The 27,791-nt window shown below is 53.3% G+C and overlaps 1 protein-coding gene across 2 annotated transcripts in view; it reads right to left on the reverse strand.

The window, feature by feature from the left end:
* Col5a1 (collagen type V alpha 1 chain) overlaps positions 1 to 27,791 on the reverse strand; it is a 156,456-nt gene that overhangs the window by 71,678 nt on the left and 56,987 nt on the right. For both annotated transcript variants that reach the window (XM_015986637.3, XM_015986638.3), the window contains exons 5-18: positions 18,608 to 18,739; positions 17,355 to 17,486; positions 16,608 to 16,838; positions 15,306 to 15,485; positions 14,733 to 14,789; positions 9,730 to 9,771; positions 9,481 to 9,543; positions 8,289 to 8,363; positions 6,614 to 6,706; positions 4,357 to 4,413; positions 3,088 to 3,141; positions 2,738 to 2,791; positions 1,383 to 1,436; positions 146 to 199 (exon numbers count right to left, since the gene is read on the reverse strand). In XM_015986637.3, the coding sequence (XP_015842123.2) occupies positions 146 to 199; positions 1,383 to 1,436; positions 2,738 to 2,791; positions 3,088 to 3,141; positions 4,357 to 4,413; positions 6,614 to 6,706; positions 8,289 to 8,363; positions 9,481 to 9,543; positions 9,730 to 9,771; positions 14,733 to 14,789; positions 15,306 to 15,485; positions 16,608 to 16,838; positions 17,355 to 17,486; positions 18,608 to 18,739 (1,278 nt within the window). The remainder of the gene's footprint in view (positions 1 to 145; positions 200 to 1,382; positions 1,437 to 2,737; positions 2,792 to 3,087; positions 3,142 to 4,356; positions 4,414 to 6,613; positions 6,707 to 8,288; positions 8,364 to 9,480; positions 9,544 to 9,729; positions 9,772 to 14,732; positions 14,790 to 15,305; positions 15,486 to 16,607; positions 16,839 to 17,354; positions 17,487 to 18,607; positions 18,740 to 27,791) is intronic.

A 27,791-nucleotide genomic window follows, 5' to 3' on the forward strand; every position in this document is an offset into this window, starting at 1 on the left:
AGGGACTTCATTCAGGGGTCAGTTCCATGAGCAGTCACAGTACTTTACATGGGGACACCGTGAAATGGGGGAACCTGGCCCCATGTAAGGAACCTGAGCCTGTTGGAAGGAAAAGACCCTCCCAAATCCCACAGCAAATACTCACCCTGTGGCCCTTCTCTCCCGGCAACCCAGCCAGGCCATCAAAGCCACGGTCACCCTGCAAGGACAAGAGAGCTGCATCAAACACCCCCAGACAGCAGGACCTCGTAGTGGCACCCTTAACTCGGCACCCTGGACCCAGCGTCCTCTCATGGCCCCTGCACAGGGCTCCTGCCTCAGGCCACTGTGGAGTCTGCACATGCTACCTCCTCTCTCCCAGTGAGGCAGAGGTTGGGAAGGGAGGGGCAGTGCCGTCCCCATGCCAAGGCCAGGGCATCCTTGGGAATGTAGACATGCGGTTCATCAAAGGCCACTGCCTGTGTTCATTTGCTCTGAGTCGCCCTCTGCTGGAGCGGCCCCATCTGTCCTGATGGCTGCAGCCTTGTGTCACACACCGATGCTCACACTCACTGGTGAAGGCCCCAGCATCTTCACCTGCAGGGACCCTGGCTCCTGCCCCCCAGCCTCACGGAGCCCAGGATCAGCATCCCACCTGGTGGGTGTATAAGTCAGGTAGAATGAAATCGAGAATAGGGCATTTGAGGCTTTTCATGACTTTGTAGTTAAAAGGTCATCAACTACTTGACAGAACGGTAAGATTCTCCTCCTCCTGTCATCCACGGGGCCGTCAGTGTTCATTAACTCAGGCCTCACCGGAAGCATCCAGGACTTTGGAACCAGGGGACACAACACAGATGTACGGAACAGTGACAGCTCCTGGTGACCCAGGCAGGATCATGGGGAAAGGGGTGAACCCAGGATCCACAGCATCAGGAGGGAAAACAGCTGTCACGTGTCTATACAAATGCTATGCATGCACAGGAGCCCCTGCTCACCCACAGGTGTGTCTACCCACCCCACAAGGTCCAGGCCCTGACTTCCTAAGGCAGTACAGGAAGACTCATGTCCCATAGACTTGGGATCATCGGGCCACTCATAATTCCAAGGGTGTGGCCTGCTTACCCGCACACTCCCAAGGGGCTCTCTCACCACTGGAGCCACCCCACCTCACTCACTGCCCATATGAAGAGGACACCTGCCCCTTTAAAGAGATTGACTCTCGCCTACGTAATCCACTTGTCAATCTGTCTCCACAACACACCCCGGAAAGACTCATCCAAGTGAGTCAGCACTCCCCATAGTCACACTCGTCAAACATGATGGTTTATGTCATCACCATAATGTGAGGGATGACGGTGAATGTGGTCCCCTGACATGAGGAGGTATGGGCGACAGCCTACCTTGGGGCCTGTTTGTCCAGGCATGCCTCTAGCTCCATCACTCCCAGCACGGCCCTAGAACAGAGAAGACAAGCCATCCATATGGAAGAAGAAGCATCCTGCCACATCCTCTGGGAGCAGCTTCCCAGCAAGCCACACTGAGGGAGGAGATCATGGAAAGCACTCCCACCAAGGGCAATTGTGTGGTGTCATCAGACTGGACAGGGGACCCAGATCCAATAGCCCGAGGTCATGCCATACCATAACCACTGGCCAACAAATAAGAATGTGGTGCTTGTCTCATTAGGACTTGCCCAGGAGCCTGACGTTGCCTGTCCTAGAGGCTTGGAGAAGGTGATGGGATTTGGGGGGCCCAGGACGGGGAGCTTGCTTTTGTGGCTCCAGTGACATGCTGATGACCATAGGAAGCTCAGCTCTTTGCTACTACTGGGAAGGAAATTAAAGACCAAAGATTCCTGGGAATAATAAAGGCCTCTCTAGGTCCATCTGAGTATGAGAGCGGACCAGAGGATGTGTGTCCCACTCAGACCACACAGCGACCTAGAGGCAGGGTCTGCATGGTCACCCATCTTGTCAGCTCTCACACTTGCTTCCCAGACATGAAAAATATTCAAAAGCAAGCCTTGGGGTGCCTGGTTGATTGCCATGGGACTGAAGGCCGAGCCTGGACCTTCAGAGTCTGCTATAAAGGCTACAGTCACCACAGGGAAAGGCACAAGGGAACAGGGACTCTGCCAAGCCCCTGCTCACTCGGGAGGCACACCCGCCTCTTCTTTCCCGTCTCCTGTAAATGACTGATCATGGTTGGGGGTGTGGCCTGTGGGCTCATGGTCAGGTACGGAGGCCATGCGGACAGTGGTAGGGTCTCTATATGAAACACATGAGAAGCTCTGTTTGTAGGAACAGGACAGGTTAATTAAGACTTTTCTAGCCTTCCCGGAGCGTGGTCATCACTTTTAAATAGTGTGGCATCTTGTAGCAGCTGTGTTCCTGAGGAGACCAGCTGGATCCATGCAAGAGGACACCATTCTCAACAGGAAATCCCAAGAGGCTAGAGGGCTGAAGGCCTGAGCGGGAGCTGAGGAAGCCATTTCTAGAGAGGAGGCACGAGGTGTCCCCAAAGACAAGGCCTATTATCAACCATCAACAATGTGGATCCAACTGCTGTGACCTGTCTGGGAGATGGCTGTAGAGACAGGTGAGCCATCTCACCCCTGGACACAGCATTTGTTTTGAAGCAGCAGCTCAGCGACAGCTTTGGATGTGGACATGGGACAATGAGGCGCTGAAGGGGACAGTCTACCTTCGGTCTGGGCACAGATGCTGTCCCCATGCTCATAGCCCCTAGCACTTACCCGTCTTCCAGGCTTCCCTGTTGGTCCAGGTGGACCTTGCACGCCTCTCGGACCCTGCCAGAAATCAGAGGACAAAGCATCAGGGCATGTCTCTCCTCTAAGGAAAGAGAACATTCATCGCCATGCCTGTCAACCTAGCCTAAGGCTTTGCTGTCCCAGTTGCCCCCATGTGGGCATCTCGGGGACAAGACACAGCTCCTGCATTAAGTGAGGGTTATTGACAGATAGCACAGAGAGCTTGTGCTATGGTATCAAAGGACAACTCTTCCTGATTTTGTTGAAGAATGGGGTCACCCCAGCAACCAGGAGCTACCCTCCTGAGAGCAAAGCAGAGGTAAGTTTACACGTACCTGAGGTCCCATGTCTCCTGGCTCACCCTTCAAGCCTCCGCTCCCAGGGGGACCCTAAGGAGACAGAATCGGATTAGTGTGTCCTCAGACAAGTGACACAGGACACAGCAAGGCTGCCCTGGGTGGATACTGTGTGTGGAGCAGGCGGGGAGCCCCTCATCACGAGGCTGGCCTGCCTGCTGTGACAAAGGGAAAAGCATGATGTCTGGGAGGCAGGGGGACCTGTAGCTGCCAGAGTCTCCTCCTGGTTCTTCATAGAGCCCCAGGAGACGGAGCTCACAGAGCCCATGAAGTCCAGAGAGGACAAGTTGGCCTGCGGTTTGTGACAGCCCCCAGCTTGGGGCACACCGCATAGCCTATGGTCCAGCTCAAGATAAGACCTCCTGGGAGACTGGCCTCACTCCTGGGTGCAGGGTACTGAGCCCAGACCTAGGGGTGGGAGGAAGCATATGACAAAGTCAGCCAGGGGACCAATGGTGTAAGAATTCCATGTCTTTGAGTATGTCCATGTCTTTGGGCATTCAGTTCAATGGTAAAGCGCTTGCCTAGCAAGTGCAAGGCTCTGGGTTCAGTCCTCAGCCCTGGAGGGCAGGGAGGTGGCTGTGTCCTTGTAAGGTCCTACTCCCAGTCCCCAGAGCATATATTTGACACTTGGATGACAGCTGAGTGTCCCTGGATAGATGACATCCATGCTGTAATGTGATGCCCCAGAGGAGAGCCAAACTGAATTACCTAGACCAGGTAGGGAAAGGCTTCAAGCTTTGTGGTTTGCGCCCCACCGCCCCACCGCCACCCCACACAGTGGGGTTGCCTTTGACCCTGGGACAGAACTGTAAGGAAGAAGACCCCAGAAAGACAGAAAAGCTGATTCCTCATGAGCCAAAGGTGCAGCCAGCCTAGCTGTATGGACTCAGCCTCTGAGAACATCTTCAGGCCTCTAGCACAGCAGCCCCTCCCCCACCCTGTGATAGTGAAGGTAGCCTAGAGTGTGTGCTTTACAGGGAGAACTTGGAGCTCAAGGGTAGAGGTGGGGAGGGAGTACCCCCCATCCTCCCACCATGCTTAAACTGAGGGCTATTTCCCAGGAACCCCCCAACACTTCAAGTGACCGTGAACATAGCCATCCCCCTGACGTGTGCTCCCACAACGGGATGGAACAGCTCCAAGAGGCCACCTGTCTGAGCTGGCTCCCAACTGGGCACAAAGGTGCTGGGCAGAGGGCCATCCAGTGTTCTCCACCAACTGGGCCCAGACCTGCCAATCACTCACCATGGGGCCAGGTCTCCCGGTAAGACCCATTGGACCAGCTGGTCCCCTCAGCGCCAACTGCAAAGGAAAGGGAGCGAGATGAGAAAAGGGCTATGGGTGGACCTGGCCTGGGTTTCTGGCTCCTGACCTGTGACACGTGGCCTGGGGGGAAAGGGGCCTAGGACAGGAAAGACTGGAGGTTCACAGAGGTCTCACCCACTCAGTTCTGGGAAGCAGGGCACAGAGGTAGAGGTCAGTGCAACCCGCTGCCTCACTGTGGGCAGGGTCCCCAGTGCCTTCCTCTCTTCCAGCCCTGTTGGAGAGGCCCTGTTTGTGGACCGCCCTTGTACCAAATCTGAAATGTAGCCTTCCTTCCTGGGCTGGGCTGAGGCGTATATTTTCCCTGTGGATTTGGACTGTTTCATTTCCTGAGAGAAACTCTCCAGCAACTAAGGATGTGTGTGTGTGTGTGTGTGTGTGTGTGTGTGTGTGTGTGTGTGTGTGTGTGTGTGTGTGCGCGCGTGTGCATGCGTGCGTACGTGTGTGTGTGCATGTGCGTGTGCGTGTACGGTCGTGCGTGCGTGTGTGTGTGTGTGTGTGTGTGTGTGTGTGTGTGTGTGTGTGTTGCACGGGAGAGCCTGTGGGCCCTGGGCTCCTGCTCACACACTACCCCTCAACTTGGTGTGACTCCTGCAAGCCGCCACACGGGCACAACGTGTCTGCCCCAAGAACTGCTCTGTTGCAGGATTCCAACCCCCTCCACAGTGCCATCTTAAGTTTGGAAGATTATTTTGCATTTTAAAACTACCCGGAGGCTAGGGAGGTGGCAAACTGCTTGCTATGCAAACATGAGAATCTGAGTTAGGATTCCCAGCACACATGTAGAAGGCCAGATGTGCCAGTACCTGTCTCTGTTTCCAGTGCTGGAAGGCAAAACAGCTGGATTCCTGGGGCTCACTGGCCAGCCAGCCTACACAAATCAGTGAGCTCCAGGTTCAGTGAGAGACATTGTCTCAAAATAAAGATAGATACCAATAGAGGAAAATATCTGACATTCATCTCAGGCCTCCACACACATGTGCAAATATACCCATACACACAATAATAAAAATATATAATATTAAATGTTTTTAAATTTACAAATAAAAATAAACAATACTAAAAATATTTTTAAAAATCGGGGCTGGAGAGATGGCTCAGGGGTTAAGAACACTTCTTTCAGAGGACCCAAGGTCAATTTTCCTCACCCACATGGTGGCTCACAACCATCTGTCACTCCAGTTCCAGAGGATCTGATGCCTCTTCTGGCCTCCATGGGCACCAGGCACGCACATGCAGGCAAAACACTCACAGAAAATAAAAATAAATCTTAAAAAAAAAAATCATTCAAGGCCTCTCTCAGTTGGCTTTGATAAAATGCACACAGATGAAGAGGCCAGCCAGGCAGGCACATGTCAACAAAGCTAATCCCAGGGAGAGCCTCATCCGATTTGGCTTTATCACTGGCTACTCTGTTCCATGGCAACCACACAATACTGAAACTGTCCTTCAGGTACCCAGTGCACTCTGGCCACTAATGTCTCCTCTGTACTGCACAGAGTGGCATCGCCATTTCCCAAACAAGGATTTCTATGCTGGCCTCATCCACACTTCACCAGCGGACCACCCACCTGCCCGCCCCACCGGGCAGCGTCAGGCCAGTCACGGGCAGTCAGCAATCTGGAGCCACATTCTTAGTGACGCCATCTACTGATGTGCTCACTCGGGACAGAAGGGACCCTGGACCCAGACCTAGTGACCCTGGGCTCAGTGTGAGAGACCCTGGACACAATGCAAGAGCCTCGGGGGTCCATGAAAGATTCTGGGCCCAGAGTGAGGGACCCTGGGTCCACAAGCTCTTGCCTGGGGTGTGTCCCTGCACTCAACCCCAACCCCAGCCCTGGGAGACTGAGTCAACCACCTAGCACCCCCACCTGGAGCCCTGAGAGTTTCTTTCCCCGTGGCTAGCCCCAAGTGCAAGGCCTGGCCCAGAGGTGAATGTCTGCACACGGCAGAAGAGGGGTTCACTGGGTCAGACAAGCTGCAGAGGTCCAGCAGCCTCTCACCCCTCTCCTTGGACAGGGCACCCTGAAAACTTTCCTTAAGCTCCCTACATGCTCCAGCTGTACATGGAGGGCCCCACCCTCCCTATGCTCCTGACCAGGCAAACTGTGAGTCAATCATGCAGCCACTGGGGCCAGGCTCCACCACACAGAACCCAGGCGTCCACATTACTTACCCTGGCTTGCTGGAGGATAGCCTGGGCCTGGGACTCCTGGGCAGAGACCATGGGGCCCTTAGAACCAGCATCACCACCACCTCCAAACCGGAACTGCGAGAGCAAGGTGAAGGGTCACTAGGGATGGAACATGGCACCCACCCTGATCCCAGCATGAGGTGGGTCTCATGGACCTTAAGTAAAGCAGAGACTCCCAGTCCCAGAACCTCTAGGCACACCGCCCTGGTCCACAGCCATCACAGCCCTCCTGAAAGCCTGGACATCTGAATCCTGGCCTGTGCCCACAGACGACTTTGGGCCTTCTTCGCTTTGCAGCCTGAGGGTCCAGAGACCCTCATGGCGGCAAAGGGTAGCCAGGGGTCAGAGAAACAGGGCAAGGTCCAAGGGACCTGCAAGGGACACCATGGCTCCACGTGGGGTCTCCCTCGGTGTGACATGGGGGTAAGTGCAGTTGGTGCTCTTGTTCTGAGGCCTTAGGAAGAGAACATGGGCACCAGATGACATTTTCTTTAACATCTGCCCTCGGGAGGAGAACCTGCCAACTTCCCATCCTCCTCCATACCAGCCGTCCCAGGAGCACTGGACTTAACTAGTGCTGGGAACATAGTCCCGAGAGCACAGTGCTGAGGGCACGGACCTGGGAACACAGTGCTGAGGGCACAGTGCTGAACACAGTCCTGAGGACACAGTACTGAACACAGTCCTGAGGACACAGTACTGAACACAGTCCTGGGACACAGTACTGAACACAGTCCTGAGGACACAGTACTGAACACAGTCCTGGGACACAGTGCTGAACACAGTCCTGAGGACACAGAACTGAACACAGTCCTCAGGACACAGTGTTGACTAGAGTGCCGAGACACAGTGCTCAGGCACAGAGAAGGAGATGAGGGAAGGAAAACAGTTAAGAACACGGTGGCTGAGGGGCTGGTCCAGTCCTGCCTATGTCTGCCTCTAACTCCTTTTCTTCCCACGTTTGTTAGGCCTGACCTACCTAGAACCCTCCATGCTGCGGGCACTTCTGCAAGGGCCCAGTTGTTCTCCAGAGGATGGACAGGAGTCCAGGGCATGTGCCCCTCCCCTCATGGTCTCCTGCAACTGCAGAGACCCCAATGCCAGCAGCAGTGGTTGGGTGCTGGCTACCAAGACATAGATGTCTAGGAAACATCTGGGTTTGGAACCTGAGGCCGGGTTGGCCTTCAGCTACTCTCTGAGCCTGGAGTCTTTCATCTATGAACAATTGGCCTGAGGGACCATCCTCCACTTGTTATAGACACAGAGAATATTACATAGGATTCAATGGCAACTCCAGTGGGTTCCAGAAGGCTCTAGAATAAACCACCACAGCCACAGATGATGATACCTAACCACAGAAGTAGCTTCCAATGAAGCTCTTGTTTCTCTCCCAGTCACTGGTTGACTCTTTAGGGAGCCGGGACTCTATCCAGTATCACAGAGAGTCTGGTGGCAGGCTTCCCCTGGAGTCTCACCCAGAGAGTGAGACCATCCTTTCTCCTCCTGGTACCAATGACGGGCTGAGCGATGTGGACCTGCACCAGCTGCAAAGACCACCCACCCTAACACCATTCCTGGGCTGCACAGGTCGCTGCACACCTACCCCTTCCAGGGCCTGCCCGCTGCACCCCCCTCAGCCCCAGTTAACAGCACTCACCGGCAGCATGAGCATGGTGCCTGGGGGACCGGGCAAGCCATCAGCCCCAGGAAGACCTGGGCGCCCAGGGGGACCCTACAGGCAGACAGGGAAGAAAACTGGTCAGAGAGACAAGAGGACAGAGCTGAGCAGCAGAAAACAGGCTAGCAAGCACAGAGCAGCGCAAGACTCCGTAACAGGAAATGTTCTAGAAACCCAGAGAAAGAAGCAACATGATAGGGGGCTGTGGACCCAGGACCCCTCCCAGTCTTCCCTGTATCTACCTAACTTTACCATTTATCCAGAGTTGCTTAAACCACCATGATATCCTCAACCACTGCCTGGAAGAGGTCATAGGCAGCTGAACATACTACATGACACCCTTCCATGAGATCACACCATCATCTGCCTTTCTACCTCCTGCTTAAACACCTTACGGTTCTGGGCCAAGAATCAGCTCCAGGGACAAATGCCTGTCCTTAACACATGGACATCCTCGTCTGCAACTTGGCTGTCTGATTATTAGTGATGACATTCATTAGATGACCAGGCAAAAAAGGAAAGAAGAGAGGGAGGGAGGGAGGGAGGGAGGGAGGGAGGGAGGGAGGGAGGGAGGGAGGGAGGGAAGGAAGGAAGGAAGGAAGGAAGGAAGGAAGGAAGGAAGGAAGGAAGGAAGGAAGGAAGGAAGGAAGGAAGGAAGCAAACTCACGGGCTGCGTGCAGTACTCCGACTCACCACCAAGTGTCGGTAGGAGCTCACGGCCCAGGGCATGGCTCACATCCCACCCAGAACAAACTTCCCAGCCAGTGGCTTGATTTCTAATAAGAGGGGCTAACGTGAGAACTAATGGAGGCTCCAGGTCAGTAGCTGCCCGTGAGACACAGAAGCAGGGTCCTTCAAGCTTGTCACACTCATGTAGGGCCACTGCTGAGGGCTGCCTGCTGGCTGCCTCTGGACCCAGCTTGGTTCTTACACTCCTGGCACAGGGCCAGGTGAGAGTCAACTCCATAAAGATCTGAGGGGGTGACACTGGATGGCCCTGGGGAGAGGGGCAATTTGAGGAAGTAGTAGATGTTCTTAGTGTCGTTTCCACACTGAAAAACAATGCAGGAGGCAGAGCGGGAAGGAGAGAGGAAGAACCAAAGCAAGAGGAAGAAGGATGCGCAGACAGCCCCACAGAGCATGTGGTCTTGGACCTGAACCGGCCTCTTACCCTTTCTCCAGGGTCACCCACTTGGCCAGTAGGACCCGTAGTTCCTGGTGGTCCTGGAAGACCCTGGAATTGAAAATAAAGTCAAGACGGAGTTTCAGATGTGGCCTCGGGGCAAAGACCTTCCCTCCCAGTTAAGTGAGAACAGAAGAGGAACCAGGGAAGTCCCAGGCCCCGGTAGCTGCAGAAGAGGGGAGATCCCCCCCCTCAGTACCTCCCACAGGTCAGAGGGCAATAGAACCAGACACTCACAGCAGGGCCTTCAGGGCCTGGGGGCCCCTCTATCAGCATGCCCTGCAGAGAGGAGGAGAAGACATCTGAGATCAAGGGCTCAGCCCAGCCCAGCTGCTGAGCTGGTGGAAAACAGTCCAGATTTACAACAGTCAACCTCGGGGTCAGTTAGCCCTTATAGGGCTCCCGGGCAGTGGCCTGTGGGGGGGAACACACTCTTCCCATCTTCGCATTCCACAGGCTCTCCTCAAACACAACTTTGACAAGAGCACCACAGTTCGCCAGGATGAGAGAAACAGCCCCCAATACTACTCCTGTCTTCTGCCTCTACCTGAAGAGTTATCCAGCTACCCACGGGGTAGAACAGACCCCAGGACCGGGCACCCAGGTGGACTGACGAAGGCTGAGGACAAGGAACTACGTGGGCTGAGGGTAGTCAGGACACACCCAGCCCCTCCTCCCAAGTGCCCAGCACCCTGCTGAAGTCACCTGACCCACAACTGCCTTCTTCCCATCATTCCTGAACAGAGGTTCCATCCTGTCTCCTGCTCTCACTGTGTCCAACCCCAAAGGGGATAAGGCCGCTGTAGCCTATTGGCCCTGTCTTTTCTGCTCCGGGATCTGCATTTCTGGGTACCCCCTTCATAAAGCACCACTCAGATTTCTCTTGGTCTCCCTGTCACCACCCACCCACCCACCCAGACCGATCTGAGTCCCATGCACACTTTAGGAGAATCTGTGCTGGGAGGGTGGGGTGGGGATCTGCACACAAGGCCTGCAGCCAGTACCCAGAGTCTGGGGCAGGCTTTGGGGGGTGGGGTGGCCGTAGGACCCTGTCATGACACTTGCATGCTGTACAGGCTGGGCAGGTGTGAGACATGCATAGATATGTCTCCCCGTTGGTTCTCAAGACTGCAGGAATAATGGAGGGAGTGGCCGGAGGCCTTGGCCTTGAGCCAGGTCCCTTTCTAGTCTCCCAGGCAAAGGAAATGGGAAGGGCTCTTCTGCTGAGATAATGGGTGCCATCATGCCTCTGATGTGACTCTCTTCTCAAACCTGGGCTTCGCTCTGACAAGCGAAAAGACCCACTCGAGCGGAGGTGTGAGACCTGAAAGGCTGGTCACCATGGCCAAGGAGGTGGGGGTGAGGCACAGCTGACCAGGGGCTGCAAAGTACCCTGCCACACAAGCCTTATCCACCCTGCCTCTGAGGATTCCTGGTCTCTGGGAAGCTATACGCCATGTTTACACAGATGCACTAGGAGAAATATTTGTGCGTGCGATGTACACAGAGAACTCATCCAAGCGGCTCATCTTCCCACTTCCCGTTTCCCCTGACAGGCAGCTGGGAGGACTCAGAAGTGGAGAAGGGATTAAGGGAACCACTGGCCCTGGCAGGGCCCAGGAGACAGCAGCTGTCTTTCCAGACACACACACTGTTGTTCTGTGGAGCGGGGGCAGCCTCGCAGGATCTCACAGGAGGCAAGCCCCGGATCACCCCAGGTCAGAATAAAAAGGAAGGCATGTGGCTAGAGGAACCAGTCCCTGGTCCCACGACCTTCCAAGGCATGCTGGCCCTACCCTGCACCCCACCGCCCCACCCATCTCCTAATGCACTGGGGCTCAGCACTACAGGAGAAGGTCTCTGTAGCTGACAGGGCTTATTCACTAGCGGTCTATGAGAAATAAACTCAGCTACGCTCACTAACCCCCACCACAGCCACACACACACTGACCCAGGCTCACACAAAGAAAGGCTGTGACACGGGGTGGCAGATTGAGCTCTTTACTGTGTATACATACATCGGGTCTGTCAAAGCATCATGCTTGAGGGCTGGAGAGATGGCTCAGTCAACAAAGTGTGCAACCATGAGAACCTGAGTCTGGATCCCAGTATCCATATAAAAGCTAGGCTTGGTGGTGTGCACCCGTAACTGGAGACAGGTGGGTCCCTGGAGCTCACTATGCTGATAGTCTAGACCATTGCTGAGCTCTCCACCACCTTACCTCCAGGGCAACCCTCTTCAGGGTACTGAGGGCACATGGCAGACACTTGAGACATAGTTAAAAATAAATTTAATCTTAAAAAGAATAAATTGGAGATCAATTGAGGAAAACAATTGACATCTACCTTTGGCCTCTGCACATATGTACACACACCCATAGGCATACACTGCACATATCTATACCAAAGTGTACCTACACACAATAATAATTATAAAAATAAGCCATACTGTTTTGTTATCTTAAATACATATGGCTAAACAAAAACCATAAATAAAAGATCTCAGACTTGGCCAAACTGAAGACAGTTGTTTACTTTGCAGTGAGAAAAGATCTTGCTCCGTAGCCTAGGCTAGCTCAGAGCGCAGATCCTCCTGCCTCAACCTCCCAGGTGCCGGTATCATAAGCATGTGCTATCACTCTCAGCTCTCAAACCCATCCTTAATGGAGATCCATCCATCTGCTAAGCAGAACAAACTAGAAGCCATGACGGACTGGGGCCGGAGCTCACTTGGTAAAGCCTAGCATGCACAAAGCCCCGGGCTTGAACTCCAGCACTGTAGGAGCTAGCTTCATAATCCCAGGATTAGGAATTCAAGATCATCCTCAACTACTTAGCAAGTAAGGCCAGCCTGGGCTACATGAGACATGATCTCAAAGAAAAAAACAAAACAAAAAACAATGATAAACCAGGAAGGCAGAGTGGAGTGGGTGGCATCATCGCCCCACTGGGTGAGAGGCATCAACTCAGCACTTACTAGTAGGTCCTTGAGCCCACTGTAGGCTGGTGCCAAGGATACTACTGAGTCTGTCTTGTATCCACCAAGTCAGATCTGTCCTTTTACGGGGCCCCTTGTCTTGCGGATAAATTAGAGGAGCTAAACCTGAGCAGGGAAGGCCAGCCCTGTCCTCCTGGATGCAGGGGATGGACTGTAACCCCATTCTGTTGTAAACCCATTCTGTTGTAAACCCATTCTGTGGGACAGGTGTTGGGGAGAGGGGACAGCAGCCGCCCCCACATGGAGCAGGGTATGCACCGCCAGTCCCCAAGGCCTCCATCTGTTTATGTATAGCTAAGACTCTGAGGACATCTGGCGGCGCTCCAGGTTGACAATTCCAAATGTTTACACCATCTCTCCGTGGGGACTTGCCAAAGGCCCTGTGGACACTCTGAGGAAGCTGGGAAGAAGCGAGCATCAGGCGGGGGTGGGGGTCCTTCTGTAACTGCCTCCAGATGGCTTGTGCTGTTCCCAGAGAAGAGGAGCTGGATCGTCTAGAGACGAGTGTCCCTTGGACTGCCTGCGCATGCTCAGTGATGTCTCTGAACCACCCTCGCCCACAGCCTCCTTCAGGGCAGCCCTCTAATGGGGCTCTCTCCGTGCCTCTTCTGCTTTCAGAACTGGGGTGCCAACTCCAACACACAATAAGCTTAAGTAAGCCTGTTTAAAGGTACTACCCAACCACTTCTGAAGCTGGAGACCAGCCTTGAGGCCCACAGAGCCTTGGGTACCTGCCTTCTCTGGGATCTCACTGCCCTACTCAGGAAAGATGCCCCTTTTAGTGAAGCATCAGGGACCCCGTCAAGGGGCTGCAGTGGCTGACCATGTCCACCTGGGGCCAAGTCCAGTTGAGGTGGTGCCCTAAGGAGGTCCCGCAGAGCAGAGAGGCCATCTGTGCTACAGCCTCCCCCTGGCACAGAGTGGAGCAAGCCTCAGGCACATGCCAGGAGGTAAGTCTGCCCTGGTCCCTTGAGATGCTCCTCTTCAGGACTAGCCTCCTGTGAACATGAACTTGGGGTGAGATTTCCCATGGAGTTGAGCAAGGGATCCTCAAGTTGGGCTACCCTCATGCCCTGCACCCTTTCCCTTTGTTCCCTGAGGCCATAGCCTCAGATAAGAGTTGTCTTCTTTGGATCCACAGAGCAGTCTGGGAAGAGGATATGTGTCCTCGGGCTCAGTGCCAGAGGGGGCCAGGGGCACGAGCAGCAGGCAGAGCCCTTGGAACCAGCAGGAGGCTTTCTTCCAGGGCTTCCCTTGGCCAGGAAAGAGGCCAAGCCAGGGAGCTTGCCCTGGCCCATTGGCCTACTAAGTGCTTCCCCTGCGTGAAGGTGGGGGCCCTATGAGGCTGGTTCTCTGTCCTAGGGAGCCCCAAGGTCATGTCATGAACTCAGCCCCAGGGAGTTGAGTCCTGGCGGTGGAACTGACAACTTCTCAGCCTTGCAATGGCCAGGATGCAGGGCAAGGGCTTCCTCCCTTGGGGACTCACAGGATATGCTAGGATGGATGACCTCAGTGGCCAGCTCCCCTGGGCAAAGCCGATTCTGAGCCCACACTCCCATGTCTAGCGAGCCCAGTTCAGCCAATCGCACGGCTTTCTGTTCTCAGGACCCAAACAGGCCATAGCACCTAGCAGGACAAGGATGCCCTCACCATGGCCGGGAGGGGGCATGGACTGCACACAGCCACACAGGTCCTTGTGCTAACTTACCTAGGATTCTATGGCATGGGGATTTGCTCAGGGTTGGGTCAGGGTGTCCTACCTCAAAGCCACTTACACTCCCTTGACATGGCTTCAGATCTTTCCCGTTTCAATGGTGGCAGCAAATGGACTCGAATGGAGGCATAAAGGGCATGGAGAGAGGAAGTCCTTAACTAACTACCACCCCGCTACTTACACTAGGAGCGCCCCACCCAGCCTTGGTCCAGTCTCCCTCTCAAGCTCTGTGTCCCTTCTTCCGAAGAACTCTCGCAGAGGTGTTCTGACCCTCTGCCTTCTCTACAAGTACAGACATGTGTGATCTACACGTTGCCCGGCACCTTGACCGAGCTCTAGAATACTCCTTCACTCCCAATTATCTGTGATACAGAGGATGTAGAGGACATGGGGGTGGCTTCTTGAGTGGCCTGGTGGGCAGAGAGTGAAGACCCACAGTCTGATCACACCCTACAAAATCATCATGAGCTTAGCAGAGGACACCGCAGCTCACAGACACGATGTATACATGCACATACATGTCCTTACCGGCTCAATGATGGCTGGCTCTCCCTTCTGCCCTTTCTCACCTCGAGGTCCTCCAATCTGGGTGGGGGTGGAATGTGAGGTTCCAGAGAGAAAGGACGGGGGAGAGAAAGGAAACAAAAGTCCATGTGACACAAAACTGGTGCAAAGCTGGTGGTCCCTGCAGCTAGGCGCCCCCCTCGTGTCCAAAAGCAGGATCACAAGCTGAAGTGGACCGCCCATCCCCACACCCAGCCATGCATATGTCAACACAGCCAGGCAACGAGGCACCTGATGGAAGTCAGAGGGGCCACTTCAGAGAATGAGCTCAGTCAGGCATGGTGGCGCACGCCTTTAACCCCAGTGCTTGGGAGGTAGAGGCAGATGGATCTATATGCACATCAGGCCAGTCTGGTCTACATAATGAATTTCAGGCTAGCCAAGGCTACACAGTGAGATTCTGTCTCTAATTAATTAAAAGAGAAGAATGAAGCCGCATGGCAACGGTGGCCACTCTTACCACCCTCAGACTTCTGGAAGTGCTGTCCCTTCCCCACCGCCCAGATGCCCCTGAGCAGAGGAGCCGGGGTCTCTTACCCCCTCGTAGATGGTATCCTGGTTAGCCGGCATGCCTGGTCCTATCTCTGATGGGGAGCCGTTAGAGTCGGAGTCGGGGTCGAAGTATGGGTCATAGTAGTTTTCGTCTAGATTCTTGATGGTTTCCTCGGTGAACTCACCGCCCAGGTCATCCTTCCCTTCCCCAGGAGACGGAGCTGGCTGCAGATGAAGGGACAGAAGTGGCAGGGTCACTCAGGGAGGCTGACCAGCAGACATGCAGACTTTGCCTGGCAGGCACTGGGTCCAGCTATTTCTGCTGGACATATAACAACCAGTGGCCCCAGATCAGAACAGTTAGTGCTAAAGGCCATGAGGGATTCCACGAAGGAAGACCTGTGGTCTCCACAGCCTTTCTGCTGTACACCTCCCAGCCACCACGGGGATGGCTCCCCGAACTGCCCAAGACACGGTAACAAGCTAGGGCAGGGAGAAGCAGCAGTGCCCCTCAGAACTGCTCTCCATCCCCAGGGAGGTCTGCACTCAGCTGGTGATTACAGCTTGCACACGGGAAACTGAGGTTCTTCCCAATAGTGAAGAACACAATGTCCCATAACGGTTACTCTGTGATGTTCCCAGATGGTACTCCTGTAGCCAAAACTACAGTGTTATCTGAGCCACCCTGTGAATGAGAATTCATAGCCCAACTGCTGTGAGATGTTCTGTATGTTAACTGTGCTGTTCTGATTGGTTAATAAATAAAACACTGATTGGCCAGTAGCCAGGCAGGAAGTATAGGCGGGACAAGGAGAGAGGAGAATTCTGGGAAGTAGAAGGCTGAGGCAGAGAGACGCTGCCAGCCACTGCCATGACAAGCAACATGTAAGATACTGGTAAACCACGAGGCTCATGGCAAGGTACAGACTAATAGATATGGGTTAATTTAAGATAGAAGAACTAGATAACAAGAAGCCTGCCATGGCCACACAGTTTGTAAGCAATATAAGTCTCTGTGTGTTTACTTGGTTGGGTCTGAGCAGCTGTGGGACTGGCGGGTGAGAGGGATTTGTCCTGACCATGGGCCAGGCAGGCCAGGAAAATGCTAGCTACACCCAACAAAGCTAATCTACCTATTTTTCAGGGGAAATAGAAATAAACTCAGAAAAGCCAATGGCTTCCAAACCATACTCAACCCCACTCCAGAGGACTTGGGAGCCAGGGTATGGGGGTGGGTGATGAAGGCCACCCAAAGAAGTAGGTGCTCAGCAGCGACCAGAGCCGTGACCTTTGCCCCTTCCGCACCCCTGCCCCTAGTTCAAGGCATAAAGAAAGGGAGGCAATTACATTGGAGCTGTTGGAGGTAACGCTGGTGCTGGTGGGGATCTCGGCCCCTGAGTCGGGGTTGGTGGGCTGGTCAGGGTTCTCCACACCCTCGCCGTAGCCAAGGTCTTCGTAAGGGGAGGGAGTGTAGTAGTCGTCGGTGGGGAAGTAGTCATAGTCCCCAATTCCTGGGTCCTCCTCCTTGCCGGCAGTGTCAGGCACTGTAGGGGCTTCTGGTGGAGGCTGGGTCTGTTCCTGGGGGCAGAGGATAGAAAGAGGCAGTCAGGGTACCTGGATCCACGAGTGTCCAGGCATCCATCCTAGCATCCCTTTAGTAGGAGAGTGATCAGCAACAGAGTGTGGATGTGAAGTTCAAACAAGGCCTGTGGACTTGGGTTCAGGGCCCTCAATCTCTGGAAGGCAGAGAAAATGAGGGAGGCAGCCAGTGCGTGAATACCAGGTATCGAGAGTGGCGTGAGTAGAAGGAGGCCCACCCAGTGACACATTAGGAAAGGTCCAAACCACAGCTTAAGCTTCCATATGTGCGTGGGTGGCAGTGGGGGAGGTGGCAGGCATGGAGTCGTGGGGGAGGGAGCCTCATCCTGTAGCCCAGGCTGGCCTAGAACCCATGATTGTCCTGTCTCAGCTTCCCAAGAGCTAGGATTATGGGTATGTGTAACCATGTTCACAGCCTCTGGCTGTCTACCCTCCCCTGCTCCATGGCCTGAGGGACCATGAACCTCCCCAGCCCAGTCCCAGTCCAGCTCAGACCTCAGGAACCTCCGTGGTTTCTCTGGCGGCTTCCACTGGCTTCTGCGTGGGGGCAGGCTCCTTCCCCGGGTCTTCAGGGTCTTCATAATATGGGTACTCGTAGTAATAGGTCTCACCGTCTCCTTCTGGGTACTGGAGTCAATGGTGCCCATATGAAGAAGGAAATGGACGTATTACAGGGCAGCCTGTCAGAGTCCTTGCCCTGGCTCAGGTGGGAAATCAGATGTCATAAGGCACTGCCCAGTCCCAAGGGTCCCTGGACAGGGCTGTTCCCTCAGCCGCTCCCTGAGGAGCTGAACAAGACCCAGAAGCCCAACATGGGGATGGGCAACCCCACACTCTCCTAAGAGGTCAGCAAAAGTGGAGCCCTAAAAAGTGGTTACATCTGACCCCTAGGAATCAGTGTCAGGATAAAGTGTGATTTCCGTGGGCCACAGCCACTAGCCACCAAACTTGACCTTCAGCCCCAAAGCATGGGTACCCATTGGGAGGGATTCATAGTCACAAGCAGGCATTCTGCCCTCAAATACAAATCAGGGACCTGGTGGGGGCTGCCCTCAGACCTCCATCCAACACAATCTCAGGCTATGTGGGGGTGTGGCCTAAGCCAGGGAACCCGACTGCCCATGAAAGCCCCCACCTACTCTGGCCAGCAGTGGAAGAGGAGAGATGGAGAGGTACAGATTGAGATGCAAAGATACTCAGAGAAGCAAGAGACCAGCCCAACCAGAGAACTCCAAGTAAAATGAATAAGGTGTTGCTACAGGAAGGCATAGGAAGGTGAGGAGAGTGACCCAGCAACCGGAGTGGGAAATGGGGAGAAGGGCAAAGGGGACAGACATGGCTGTCCTTCAGAGTTGCTGCTACTGTGGGACTCAGGGCACCGACCACTATACCACAGGGCTGAGCATGCCCTATTGCAAAACTTCAGGTGCCCGTGAGGGAATGGACTGAGCTCTGGAGAACACATGAGGCCCAGCCTGGGGGTAAAGGGCACCTGTCTGCATCCATCTAGGGATGTGTGTGGAGGGTTAAAGGATGAAGCTGCTGATGACACTCCCTTGAGAGACTCCATCATGGCGGGGGTGATGTAGTTACTCCGTGGTAAAGTGGATCAGACATCACACACTGCTTCCTCTACGGTTTGTTTAAAACTCGGTCCTGCAGCTTCCACAGTCCTTTATAATCCCAATCCTGCTGGCTCCTGGGGTTTGCCTGTATTCCCACCGTGAACCCAGCCAGAGGTGACTCACGTATTCATCTGGGTTAGGGTCCTGTGACTGAGGTGTGTCGGGGACCGCGGTGTCACAGTCGGGGCTGTAGTGCTCACAGTAATCATAGGCAGCCCGGTGGTCGGAGACAAAGAGCAACTGTTGGATGTCACCCTACAAAAGGACAAAAGCTCATGAGTAAGCAGCACAGGTACTCATAGGGACCTGGGGGACCCAGGAGACCTAGCCTGATGCTTTGGGCCAGAGAGCAGCCCTTGAGACCTTGAGAGGAGATATCCTAGGAAAACACTTCCTCTCAGCAGATGCTGCTCTGAAGAGCTACTTAAGCTAGGCTGGCCCATCTAGGGATTAACCCATTCGTCTCCCCATCCATCTGTTCACCCACACATCCATCTACTCAGCCATCTATTTACCCAGCCACCTATGCACCTACCCACCTTTCCATCCATCCATTATCTAAGCATACATTAATTCTCTTACCTACCCATCTGCTCACTTACATTTTTATCCATCCATTCATCCATCTATCCAACTCACCTGTCCATTCATCTATCTTCCTGTTCATCCATCTATCTACCTATCCATCAGTTCACCTACCCATCCACTCATCATCCATCCACTTATCCACCCATCTATTCATCTACCCTTCCATTAATTATCCCTCCACCTATTCCCACATTCACCCACCCATCTACTTACCCATCCATCCATCCATCCATCCATCCATCCATCCATCCATCCATCTATCCATGCACTAATCACCAACCCATCTTTTTATCCATCCTTCCATCTAACAATCCACCCAGTCATCCATCCATCCATCCACCCATTCATACATCCATACATCTATTCATCTACCCCACAATGCATCCATCTATCTACCAAATACCTGTTGCACACTTGTCAGGTTGGTGCTTGCAACTACTGCAGTTACAAAGCATAAATGCATCTGCCCAAGATTTGGGAGGGCATGTCCCTGTGTCCATCAGTCTCCAGTACCAATGGGTATTTCTTTAAGATACATTGAGTTAAACACAGAATTATATGACCTAGAAGTTTCAACCCTGGAAACTAGGACAAACACTTAAACAAACTTCCACAAATCAGTTCACCCCTAAAAGCAAAGAGGGACTCACTCGGGCCAACACACATATGTATACTCTCATAACAGTATTGTCAATGGCCCCAGATGTGGGAGCACCATGTGTCCATGCAAAAAAATGGCAAATAAGTGAAATGCACTGATAAATGCCACAAGTACAAGTCACAGCCCAGATGACCCACACAGCTCATGCTGGAACTTTCCAGCTGGTCAGAAGACACCTGCTCACAGGGCAGCCGAGCTCACAGAATCATGTACTCCACTTCTCTCTTATTACGATCTGCAGACAGAGAAGAAATGAAGAGCCTGCAGAGGCCACAGCACGATGTGCAGACACCCTTCTGGCAACAGCAAGGGCCAGCTTGAGGCAGGGGCTGGGTCCTCCCAGCCAATCAGAGTTTACTGGTGACAGTGACCAGGAGTGAGTGTTTCCACTCGCTGAGCACAGGGTGAAGAAGCTGCTCATGGTCTCCCATTGTGGCCATCACAGTGTGTCTATCAGCCCCCATTCGGTGGCCCAAGAAAGTGGGGCTCAGAGTCCAACAGCAGGTGAGGCAGGGCCTGTTAGGGTGTCTCACGAAGTTCCAGTGACTTCCTCCTTCTGGGCTCAGGGATGGGGGAGAAGGTGTGAAAACATTTTAGCATGTTGAAGGCCACACTGGAGAGGGTACAATAAGCAGAGGTGACCGAGTGCTGTGCCAGGTGTCAAGTTCTCTGTGCCCGGAGCCCATCCTGTCACACAATGCCACCACCAAGCACTACAGTGGAATGTATTACACTACACTGGAATATAATATGTAACATATTCCAGTTAAGGACAGGGCTGATCTTTGGAATTTTCCATCAGTGGGCTGCAGGGATGAGGCCTGGGTACCATATGGAAAACAGCAGTCTCTTGGATTTATTTTGGGCTTTCTCTCCATCCCAGGCAGAAGTGTTACCCGCCTGGTTTCCAAAGCCCCGCATGGGCTGTGTGCTCAATAGCATCTCTGCCTTTCCAGCTGGGCTCTGCAGCCCTAGTGGACCGCAGTGCTGAGTCCCTGTGGTGTGACAAGTCACCCATGGCATGGAAGGAGGGGATCGCCAAGCTCACCTCAGTGATGGCTCTCCTCTCCGAAGACCCTGATAAGGGCGTTGTGGAGTTCTGACCAAAGCAGAGCAGGTTTCAGTGCCCACCTCTGCCACCGGTTCAGAGTTAGAGGGGAGGCATGGAAGGGTGCAGGAACACCAGCTTTCAGCGGCACAGGGCAGAGTGTTCTCCACAGACAGTGAGGTCTGAAAAACCATCCCACTCTGCCACTCTCCGGCTGTGTGGCCTGGAGCCTGTCTGAGATTTGCTATCTCTCAGTGAAAAATGAGCACGAAATAAACAATATCCACTTCACATGACACTGTGGAGCTGTCGTCCCCCAGGCAAACTGGTGTAACCGAGGTGTTCAATAACAAATCTTGGGATCGCTGAAAGGTGAACACAAGAGAAAAGCCCTAACGGGACAGCAGGACAGAGAATTCCAGGGGCCAGGGGCCAGCAGAGGACTCAGTTAGGACAAGAACAAACATGGGGTGGCAGTGAGAAGGCACAGCCATCAGACACTTCTGACATATGAGCCAGGATCAGACCACAGGAGTCAATAGCAAAGCCACAGGGCCAGAAGGAGGGACTCAGAGGGACTCAACAGTAAACAGTGAGCACCCAAGAAGGGAAGGAAATATTAGACACATTTCTGTGGATACAATGGGTGACATACCCAGCTCTTTCTCACTGATCTCCTCACCCATCCACCCACCCACCCAAGCACTTCATCTTTTTATCCAGTCATCCATGCAACCATGAATGCCCTCCATCCATTGATGCACATTATTCCTATGTCCATCCATCATTTCATTCATCCATTTATTAATGCCATCGGTCCATCCATCATTCTTACAGATCATGTCTATCCACCCACCCTTGCCATCCATTTACCTATCTGTCCATCCATGTACCCACCCATGCATCCATCCATTAACCTCCTCGTGCAATGGCCATCTGGCACCTGCTGAGTTCCGGCCACTGTCCCACGCTGCAGGTGCCGCTCTGACCCCAAACAGCTACACGGTGGTGCCCACATTCTGTCAGCACCACAGACTGCCCTTGTGCTTTCCTGATGATATCACATCCCCTCAAGACCATGTCATCACTGAGCGTCTGTTGGCACCCTATTTCTGGCTAGAATCTCAGACTACCTCTGGTCCTGCACCCATAGTTAAGCTGTGCTCTGAGGGAAAAGTGGCCTTCTTGCCCAATCCCTGATTTTCATTAGGTGGAGTACGAACCTTTCTCTGGAGGTCCCAGAGCCAAGAGGTCTAGATGTGGCCTCTACTGGGCCATGGCAGGATGGGATGGGATGGGTGTGTCACCGGAAGTCACTGAGTGTGGGCCCACAGAAGGGCTTCCTAGGATCCTCCATCCTGAGAAGGAGGGTGTGGACATCTTGTGATCTAGGACAGGGTCCTTCACCTCCAGTTTCTGTCTCTGAGAGGCAGCTGGCCTAGAATTGGGCTGAAGTGGGAGTGCTCACTGACAGAACCAAAAACCAGTCTCAGAATACATCAAAGGCCAGCCCCTCTGAACCCTGGAGGCTTAGTCTGAAAACCCCAAGTAATGAGCAAGGGATTCAGAGTACCCTCAACCAGGCCCGAGTCCGTTTGGATGGCTGTGTAGGGTGGCCTCTAGTGTGACCTGCAAGTGGTCCTTTCCTCCGGGTGCCATCACAGGGACTAGACCCCAAACCCTGACCTCTATGGAAAAGAAGGGGCAGACATTTCTTCCTAAGGTCACTCATGTGACTGTGGCTCAGGAGAGGTCACTGGCCCTGAGAGTATTCTAGCTTCCTCTCCATTTCTGATAAAGCACTCTGACAAAAACAAATTAGGGAGGGACAGACTTACTTGGCTTACACTTCCAGGTCACAGCCCAGGATTGAGTGAGTTCAGGCCAGGAACCTGAAGGCAGATCTATTTGCTATTCCATGAGGCATTGCCTCTAAACAGAGCTCTCACTCACAGCTGGAAGTTCAGCAGAACCCAGGGAGGAGGAGGAGGATGGCTCACCCACAAGTACATGTGCTGTGGGATGGTCTGTATGTCAGATGTATTGCTGATTGGTCAATAAATAAATCACTGATTGGCCAGTGGCCAGGCAGAAAGTATAGGCTGGACTAACAGGAGAATTGAGAGAACAGGAAGGCGGAAGGAGTCACTGCCAGCCGCCGCCAGGACAAGCAGCATGTGAAGATGCCGGTAAGCCACGAGCTACGTGGCAAGGTATAGATTTATAGAAATGGATTAATTTAAGCTGTAAGAACAGTTAGCAAGAAGCCTGCCACAGCCATACAGTTGGTAAGCAATATAAGTCTCTGTGTTTACTTGGTTGGGTCTGAGAGGCTGTGGGACTGGCAGGTGTCAGAGATTTGTCCTGGCTGTGGACCAGGCAGGAAAACTCTAGCTACATACATGCTCAGATAGTTTTTTTGTTTGCTTGTTTTTGTTTTTTAAGAGTTTCTCTGTGTAGTCTTGGCTGTCCTGGAACTCACTCTGTAGACCAGTGTGGTGGTATTGTGTTCCCCAAAACATTGTGCACCCTAATAAATTTATCTGGGGTCAGAAATAGAATGGCCACTAGATACAGAGGCTAGAAAATGGTGGCATTCACACCTTTAATCCTAGCATTCCAGAGGCATAAATCTGCCTGGATCTCTGTAAGTTCAAGGCCACATTGGAAACAGCCAGGCATGGTGACTCACGCCTTTAATCCCAAGAAGTGATAGCAGGAAGCAGAAATGTATATAAGGTGTGAGGACCAGGAACTAGTTAAGCATTCAGGCTTCTAGCTGCAATTCAGCTGAGAACCATTTGGATAAGGACCCAGAGGCTTCCAGACTGAGGAAACAGGATCACCTGAGGAATTGGCGAGGTGAGGAAGCTATGGCTTGTTCTGCTTCTCTGATCTTCCAGCATTCACCCCAACACCTGGCTCCAGGTTTGTTTTTATTAATAAGAACTTTTAAGATTCATGCTACAGACCAGGCTGGCCTTGAACTCAGAGATCCGCCTGCCTCTGCCAACTGAGTGCTGGAATTAAAGGCGTGCGTCACCACCGCCTGGCTCAGCCAGCTTTCTTAGACAGCCCAGGACAACGGACCTACAGAACAAAATAATCCAACCTGGGCCAGACTGACTCTATTATACCAATTAACGATTAAGAATATGCACCACAGACATGGCCCGCAGGCCAAGCTGATGTATCTCAGTTGAGACTCCCTCCTCAGGTGACTTGAGGCTGTGTCAAGTTGACAATGGAAACTAACTAGGACATTGAGCTCCAGAGGTAGCCCATGCCCATGACTACCAGCTGACCACCCCCCCCCCATCCCTGTCCCCACCTCAGCAGACAATCTCCTGTTCAGACTGCAGACAGAAAAGCATTCTTCCCTGCAGCAAGCAGGGCAGCTACTGCCTGCAAAGAGCTGCATGCCGCCGCTCCACCAGGCTCCTACCAGAAGCTGAGGCAGGACAGTTGTGCAAGAGGCAGCTGGGGGTAGGGTGGCCTAGCTCACACTTGACCCCTGGGGGTTAAGGGGCAAGGACAGGGGCTTCTTCCTCCCTTAGGGTAGCCGTGGACCTTAGCCCACGAGGGGATGTGGGAGTCAGAGAACAGACGCACAAAACTGGCTGCTTCTGCTTCACGTTCCTTCCGCAGCCTCCGCTGCAGCGAATGGGGCGGGGCCTAGAGGGCTCCCGAAGATCCCCTCTCGGTATTTTACATAGCAGCTCCTTCCCTACCGACATGCAGTCCAGATGCTTCTCTGCAATGCCCATCACGCCTCCCCACCTTCTCTGAGGCCAGCAGAGGTGCGCACCGCCCTGGCTCCCTCCCTCCCTCCCACACGTGTCCCTCCGAGGATGTTGGAGGCCTGTGTTTTAAACTCCCACAGATGAGAGCCTCGTGGCAGGATGGTGCAGGAAAACCACACCTTTTCATTAAGCAACACGACCTCTAGCTCAAATTTCATCCAATTCAAATAAAATATTTTCTCTTTCAGTCGACAGCTTGGCGTGTAAACAAATGCTTCCCAAACCAACACACTCGGTGGGAGGAAGAGGCGCCTTTGTGGGGCGGTGTGCACTGGGAGTCTTTGGGGTCTAGCAGCTGGCACATTGTGAGGCCACTGTCTCTTACAGGCTCTGCCTCCTCAGGAACCTCAAGCTCTTCAGGCAGAGTTGTGTCTCGCACACCTCTGCAATCCAGCTTAGTGGTCAAGAGGGCGGGCCCGGAGGAAGGTGGCTCGCTGTCACTGAGTGTGGGGACACACCACCACCTACACACTACATGACAACTTGTTCCAAGGCTGGAGAAAGGGCTCCAGCAACTGACACAAAGCCCCGTGTTCCTGTGTGCCTACTCTGGGACTCAAGCTAAGCGGGCTTCAGCTCAGTCAGGTGTCCGGCCTGGATGTGGAATGCCATCAACCCAGGCTGGGCAAGGAATGCCTGCTTTCTGAACCTTGTCCATCTCCAAGCCCCACAGGGAGCCAGCTTCACTCTATACCTGATCCTGGTCCAGGGTGCCTCCGGCCCATCTAGCTTTTCTTTACTGCATGTGAGGAGAAGGGAGAAGAACCTCAAATGCCCAGTGCCCAGCGAGACTACCAAGGGACAACGAGCTTTCTGTAGGGCAGGAGGACAGGATTGTAGGACAGGGGTTCTACTTCACAACTGTTTCTGCTCCCCAGCTGTGTGAGCCTCAGATTGGGGCTGGGAAGACAGGGTGAGGGTGCTGTGATTCCATTACGGTCCCCTCCCAGACCTTGTGAGAACTGGGAGAAGAGGAGCAGGAGCAGGAGAAAAGTTGAAAACCCAACCTGGGCTCTGAGAAGACCCCACCTCCATCCTGGGCTGCCTCTGACCTGGGGCTACCACACGGCCTCAGACTGAGCTAGGGCCTGGTGTCCAATCTCTCAGCCAACTTCTTCGGGTAGCTATCAGATGAAAATCAGACCAAAGAGGGTGCTGGGAGCGGGGATGTCATGAGGAATGCAGGGACTGTGCTAAGGCACTCTCCTAGAGCCACTGCCAACCTGGTAAAAACGCAATGGTGACTGGGTAACAGAGTGCCTGTCTAGCTGCACAAAAGCCCTGGGTCCAATCCCTAGCACTGTGTAACTAAGGCATGGCAGCACCACACTTACATCTCAGCACTAGAGAGGTAATAGATAGCAAGAGGATTAGAAGTTCAAGATCATCCTTGGCTAGACAGCAAATTAGAGGCCAGCCTGGGCTACATGAGAACCTGTCTCAAATAAATAAATAAATAAATAAATAAATAAATAAATAAATAAATAAATAAATAAATAAATAAATACATAAATACATAAATACATACATACATACATACATACATACATACATACATACATACATACATCACAATGGATGGAGGGCAGACAGCAGTCTTGTACTCAAGAACACACATGTCCTGCTCAGAAATCCAGGTCCTCTAGAAGTCTCTGACGGTGGTGGGTCTGGAGAGGCTGGGCTTGGTGGAGTTGGGAGGTAGAGGTGAAAAGGACAGGTCCTGCCCCTGCTGCAACTTCAAGGGCATCCCAGAGGGCAAGAGTGCTCCTCTTCATCCTCCTGGGAGCTCAGGAATGCTTCTGGGTGGATCTGACTCATTCAGCCTCTCTCTGGGCTAGGAACATTGGGTGGGGGCAGGTACCCACTGCAGGGAGCCCCAGCAGGGTGTAGCGTATTAACCCATCTTGAGACCTTGTAGGGTGTCCCCAATAGCCTCACTCCCCTGTGGACCAGCCAGCTCTGCAGGAAGCTCAGAGGGCTCTATTAGAGGCCCAGCCTCTCTGGATTCCCCTGTCACATCGGATGCAGCCTCAGCAAGCTTTCTAGAAGTCACTGCCTATGGCCTAAGTGGCAGAAGCCTGGAAGCCCCTGGTAGATAAACTGTGTATTAAAGTCAAGCCTAGGGCTGGAGAGAGGGCTCAGTCATTAAGAGAACCTGTTACTTTCACCGAGGACCTGGATTCAACTCCCAGCATCCACATGGCTGCTCATAACCACCATAACTCCAACACCTTCTTCTAACCTCCATGGGCACGAAGTACACATATATACATGCAGGCAAAACATTCATACATATAAAATAAAATAAATAAATCTTAAAAACAAAAACCAATGGCCAGAGTCTCACATTGAGAACATCTTAGCAATGCTTCACCGGAGAAATCCAGGCTCCATGCAACAGCCCTGAATCTCACAATGGCCTCTTGACAGCATGGGCAAGGGAAAAATACAGGCCCTAAACATGCAGGGTTTGCCCGCCCCTCTCCCCCAAGCCTCCTCAGGACCTAGCAGTAGCCAGCAGGGGTAGAGGCAGGAAGCTAGAACCTGGGCTGGCAGGGCTCATAACCTCACCCACAGCTTGAGACTACCTGGAAAGGTCTCAGGCCCTCAGTCCAGAAGGACACTCCTGGCTTCTCAATGAAGCCAGGAAGTTGTAATTGCTCATGGGCAGCACTCTGGAGGAACTGGGGTGCTACAAGGAAGTCAGCACCAGCTCTTCTTCCAGAGGTGGGTTCTGGCCGCAGGTACTCATGAACAACTGGCTGGATTTCGGGATTGGGCCAGAGGTTCTCTCCAGAGAGCTAGGCTCTCTGCCCCTGCATGGAGCCACTGGCTAGCCAGTCTCACTGAGGCTCCCTTACTGGCATGTCTTATTGCTAACTGTTCCCAGCACACACACCCCAGAGATGCAAGGATGGCAGACACAACCCCCAGCTCCTTCAGACTTGACCCTTCTCCTACTTACATTCTGATGCAAACCATCCCACAGACCCCCTTCTCCATGAGCATGACTCTGCCCAGAGAGGCAGAGGTCACGCACCAGTGGGGTGGTGCCATGGAACACTCCAGCCCCCCCTCTAGCCTGCCAGGAAGGGGGCTCAGTGCAGGAGTCTCATCTGCTGTCCTCTGCCTTCTGGGGATTTTCTCCAGAGTCTGCTTTCCCAACACGACCGTGAAGACACACACACACACTCTGCAGGCCTTGAG

This window comes from Peromyscus maniculatus, chromosome 4, assembly GCF_049852395.1.
Source record: "Peromyscus maniculatus bairdii isolate BWxNUB_F1_BW_parent chromosome 4, HU_Pman_BW_mat_3.1, whole genome shotgun sequence".
In the NCBI taxonomy this organism is placed as follows: domain Eukaryota; kingdom Metazoa; phylum Chordata; class Mammalia; order Rodentia; family Cricetidae; genus Peromyscus; species Peromyscus maniculatus.